Source organism: Theobroma cacao, chromosome 3, assembly GCF_000208745.1.
Source record: "Theobroma cacao cultivar B97-61/B2 chromosome 3, Criollo_cocoa_genome_V2, whole genome shotgun sequence".
Taxonomy (NCBI): Eukaryota; Viridiplantae; Streptophyta; class Magnoliopsida; order Malvales; family Malvaceae; genus Theobroma; species Theobroma cacao.
In genome coordinates, this window is record NC_030852.1 from 8,856,833 (window position 1) to 8,862,698 (window position 5,866).

At 35.8% G+C, this 5,866-nt stretch overlaps 1 protein-coding gene across 1 annotated transcript; it reads left to right on the plus strand.

Moving 5' to 3' along the window:
* Positions 3,302-4,235, plus strand: LOC108661133. Its single transcript, XM_018117022.1, has 2 exons — positions 3,302-3,563; positions 3,910-4,235. Exons 1-2 carry the CDS (start codon positions 3,302-3,304, stop codon positions 4,233-4,235), a joined length of 588 nt encoding a protein of 195 aa, XP_017972511.1.

The window sequence follows — 5,866 nt, forward strand, 5'->3', positions numbered from 1 at the left end:
ATGACTTTAATGTAAATTTTAAAAGAGTAATGCCAGTACGAGTTGGCAATGTATATCAATATTTTGACTCAAAGTCATGAAATAGGACTTAGTGATAATAAATAGAATCATAAGTAAGATAAATAATAGGCTTGCCTGGGTTTAGTGGATTACGTCCATTGGACCCATGCGCCGGTCATGACCCGAAATTTGGGTCGTGACACAATAGCTGTACTTTCACCCGGGTCTCTCCGTTGGAAGTCGAGTATCCCTTTTGTTGTGTATAGACAAACCCAATGTAAATTATTAAGATGTATGTTTTAGAAAATATATGTATATTTTGATTGGTAATGCTAATATGAGTGTCACGACCCGATTTCCAAGACGTGACCGGCGCATGGACTCAATTGACGTAGTCCACTAAGCCCAAGCAAGCCTATTTACGTAATCCTGCTCATCATTTCATCAATTATTCTTAAAGTCACCTTTCATACTTCCAATATATAAGTACTTAATTAATATGCTGTAGCAATCAAAACTGCATTTCACGTTACCCAAATAATGTTAACCATTGCCAACTAGTGGTGGCATTACCCGTCACAATATACGTACATTGTCTAAGACACATATCTTACTACTTTACATCACATGAATGTATTCACAAACAAAATGATTCTTGACTTCCAATGGAATGACCAAGGTGAAGGGACGGCTACTGAATGCCAACATACCTACCAACAAAGAAGAAACTATGTGGACACCTCTACCTAGGTTCCAACTGCCTCTTGATCTGAAAACATGAAGTTGAAAACAGTGAGTGAACATAAAAAGAGAAAAAGCAACAAGAAGGAAAGTTGATAATCGTGATGCACTTATTCGAAAAAAATGCAACTTAGTTCAGGTTCTTATTAAAATTCCTCCATTTAAACCCTTGGTTATTAAATCATTTAATGATGAAGGAACCGTATTTAGCATGAAATTGGAAAGAAAGGAAATTTTCAACAATTATCCAAGTAAGGTAGTATAAACAGAGTGTTTCTCATTGCAATAAAATCAATTTGCAAATAAATGATAAATTTTTAAGATTCATCGTGTGCATCTCACCCAGCTCATGTGCATCCCACCACATTGTGCACATAGCCGGACATCCCATCTCACCCATCTCATGTGCATCCCACCACATCATGCACATAGCTGGACTTCCCATCTCACCCAACTCATGTGCATCCCACCACATCGTGCACATAGCCGGACATCCCATCTCACCTAGCTCATGTACATCCCACCACATCGTGCACATAGCCGGACAGTATCACCATCCATCTCCCTCACCACCGTCATCACCGGCAAGTGCACACTCACCCGCACATGCACGGTTGCATTTGTCACACAATGGTACCATTTATGACATAGTATACAAATATATATATCAACATCATACAAAAACATGTGGATTCATCCTTTTACACATTCCACATTTCACAACATCAAACATTTTATCAAGGGCTTGTTCCTAGGTAATCTTAAGTCAAAAACTGATAAGATTACCAAATGATTCTTTGAAACATGTAAACATTTTCCCAAAATATTTTGAAATGCAAGTTCACTCACTAGTATTTTTTAAATCCTTACTCAGTTTCACTTCCTCTAATAGTCCAAATGAGGCGGTGGAGCTTTGTTGGAACCTATCATCATAATAGCATCACAATTAACTCAATTCACATAAATATGGTTCTAGAAGCTATCTCCTAAATCATGTTCTGCTAGTTATTCCTAACTAGTTTCCAACTACCATTAAATGGCTATGTATTTTCACTACTCTAATCATACTAAAACGAATAAATCCTTAACTACAAAACACTCACAGATCTAACCACCAGCCATCCTCAACAACTAAAAATATCAACTCAATTTCAATACTCACCTTGCTAGCTTGGTAATTGAATTCCCTTTCAAAAGCTTTCAATTTCTTGTCAAAAATCTCCCTCTCTCTCTTTAAAATGTCCAACTAGTGAGAGAAAGTATTACGGAAAGGCTTTTGAGGGTTTTATGGTGAAAAAGTAAAAGAGCACAAAGACCTTTGTGAAAGGGTGCACAAAAACATGAAAATCGGGGTTAACTCAAGAAAATCTATGGAGGTTTCAAAGCAAGCTTCCATGGAAGGTGAGAAAACATTAGAAAGGAAGAAGAAGTGCTGGAAATTTGAAGAAGCTGCTAGAAGAATGGGATTTTTATAGTTAAAGCTTATCTAAATCTTCATGCAATTACAATAATGCCTTTAACAAGGCCACTTGTCTTCCTCCTTTTCTTGTGCAATCTTTTACTCTTTTGACACTGGAAAAGGTCCAAAATCTTCTAAAAGAAGTCCATTAAGTAGCCCCCAAGAGTCCTAGCTTTAAAAATCCCCTAAACTTATTATTTGTGAAAATTACGGTGAGGGCCGCGAGTCTCAATTTCCAACGCTGCAGCGCTCAAACGTTCTGTCCGAATCTGTTTTCCTAGCATAATACTTCCACTTTGATGAAGATTTTGACCACCTTCCTGTCAGAACTAGGCAAAGTGGTAAACATCAAAGTTGTAGCCTTACCTCCTAAATTTCTAATGGTCTAAATATCATGTCATTTAGACTTCTTTAGTGGGAGATATGCTTGAAAAATTGAAATATATGCAAATAGAGCAATAGCCCACTATGCACCTTTCTTCACCAACTGAAATTATTTTTTAATCCTACTCTTATAATGACATAAAATAATTACAAGTAACATATAACTAGCATCATTAGCTCAAATTAAACCTTAACATAAGTTTTACCTCTAGTTACTCATCTATGAAGGTCGAGGTTTCACAATGAGTTGGCAATGGTTAGCATTACTTTGAATTGGAATTATGAAATGTTACTTTAGGAACTTTTGATGGAATGATGAATAGGTCATATAAATAAGCTTGCTTGGGCTTAGTGGGCTATGCCCATTGAGTCCATGCGTCGGTCATCGCTTGGAAATTGGGCTATGACGAGAACCTAGGTTGGTCAACCTATTATTAAATAATAGAGCTCAAGGAACACTACATAATGATACAGGAGCAAATTCGAGGATGGAAGGCAAGGAACATGTCAAGGCCATCACCTTGAGAACTAGTAAGGATGTTAAAAGTCCTAAAACAAGTTGAGTAGAAAGACAGGATAATGGAGAGTGAGACATAGATTGCAAGTTATAGTGAATAGTGTCAAGAAAAGGAGACTAAGGCAACTCTATCACCACCACCACCACCTTTTCCTCAAGGTTTCAAGAAGCATCAAGATGAGAGCCAACTTCAAAAATTTATGGATTTATTGGATAAGCTTCACATCAACATCCCCTTCGTTGAGGCTTTAGAGCAAATGCCTCCATACTTAACATTTTTAAAGGATATCTTATCCAAGAAAATGTGGTTAGTTGAATTTGAGATAGTGGCACTCACTAAGGAATGCAATGCAATCATACAAAACAAGCTTGCTCTAAAGCGTAAAGACCCTAACAGCTTCATGATGCCATCCACAATTAGTGCTTTAGTTTTCACCAAGGCATTGAGTGATTTGAGGGCAAGTATTAATTTTATGCCTTTGTTTATCTACAACAAGTTGGGTTTGGGGGAGATTAAGCCCATTATTATGACTCTATAATTGGCAAACAGAAGTCTTACATATTTGAAGGGTATAATGGGAGATGTACATGTAAAAGTGGATAAATTCATCTTTCTTGCAAACTTCATAGTACTTGATATGGAAAAGGATAGATAGGTTCCTATTATCCTTGGAAGACCTTTTTTATGCACTTGTAGAGCACTCATTAATGAAAAAAAGTGAGAGCTTACCCTGCAAGTGCTAGATCAAGAGGTAACCACATTTTTAGAGCTTTAAGTTTACTAATGATCATGATGAGTGTTTTACAGTTAGTGTAGTGGATAGTGTCACAAGTGAAGTTTTAAGAGAAAGTCATCCTACAGACCCATATGAGGCATCATTGATTGTCGAATTTGAGACAAGTGATGAGATTGTTATTGAATGTGTTAATGTGTTGAATGCCCTATTTCATGTCTTAGGAACACAGTTTGAGGTGTTAGATTTTTCTTCTTATTCATCTTCACCAATGAAACTGTCTATTGAAGAACTTGTTAAGTTAGAACTCAAACCATTACTAAACCACTTAAGCTATGCATATCTTGGTGACCTCTCTACCCTTCCTGTTATTATTTTGTCTGATCTTTATAACAACTAGGAAGAAAAGTTTTTTAGAGTTCTAAGAGAGCATAAGAAGGCATTGGGGTGGACAATTGTAAATGTAAAAAGGATAAGTCCTTCAACATGCATGCATAAAATTTTGTTGGAGGATAATCATAGAGCCACTATTGAACATAAAAAAAGATCAAATCTAATCATGAAAGAGGTGGTAAAGAAGGAGAACATTAAATGGATAAATGTTGGCATCATTTTTCCTATTTTGGATAGTGAGTGGGTAAGTCTGGTGAAATGCATACCTAAGAAAGGTGGGATGGCAATGGTTGTAAATGAAAACAATGAGCTCATTCCCACAAGGACAATTGCTAGATGGAGAGTCTACATGAAATATTAGAAGCTAAATAAAGCCACAAGGAAAGACCATTTTCCTTTACCATTTATTGACCAAATGCTAGATATACTAGATGTAAAGGAATACTATTATTTATTGGATGGGTATTTAGGATATAATCAGATAGCATTAGCTCTAAAGGATCAAGATAAGACAACATTCACCTGTCCCTATGGCACGTTTGCCTTTAGATGGATGCCATTTGGACTTTGCAATGCTTTAGCTACATTTGAACGATGCATGATGGCTATCTTTTCAGATATGGTGGAGCAAATATTTGGGGTATTTATGGATAATTTTTCAGCATTCAAAAAAAATTTTGATGAATGCTTGTTGAATCTTGACAGGGCGTTGAAATGATGTGAAGAAATAAACCTGGTGCTAAATTGGGAGAAATGCCATTTTATCATACAAGATGGTATTGTTCTTGGTCACGAGGTGTTGAGCAAAGGATTGGAGGTGAACAAAGCAAACATAGAGACCATTTGAGAAACTTCCAACACCAACGTTGGTAAAAGGCATTCAAAGTTTCCTTGGACACGTTGGTTTTTATTTGTGATTCATTAAAGACTTTTCTAAATTTGCTAAACCCTTTTGTACTCTTCTAGGAAAAAGATGTCACATTTAAATTTAATGGTGCATGTCATGTTGCATTTATGGAATTGAAAAAGAAATTTAAAGCTGCAACTATTGTAGTAGTCCTTGATTTGTCACTTCCATTCGAGCTTATGAGTGAAGCTAGTGACTGTGCTATAGGTGCAATGTTAGGACAAAGAAAGGATAAAAATTTTCATTCTATGTATTATGCTAGCAAAACCTTGACCAAACCCTAGATGCATTACACTACCACTGGAAAAGAATTATTAGCTATTGTTTATGCATTTGAAAAGTTTCATGCATGCTTGATTGGTACAAAAGTTATCGTTTACACTAACCACTCTAATTATGTATTTGATTACTAAGAAAAATGCTAAGCTAAGGTCGATAAAATTGATTTTGATACTACAAGAGTTTGATTTGGAAATCAAGAATAGAAAAGGTTCAAAAAATCAAGTAGTAGACCATCTGTCGCAGTTAGAGCATGACAACCATGATTAAGACTTAACTTTGATCAACAAGACCTTCCCCGATGAACAATGGTTATAGGTTAGGAAAAAAAATTTGCCATGGTATTCTAATTATGCTAATTTTATTGTAAGTAAGCTTCTTCCTCCAAATCTAAATTTTCATCAAAGTAAGAAATTTTTACATGATGTAAAATTATATATGTCAAATAAACC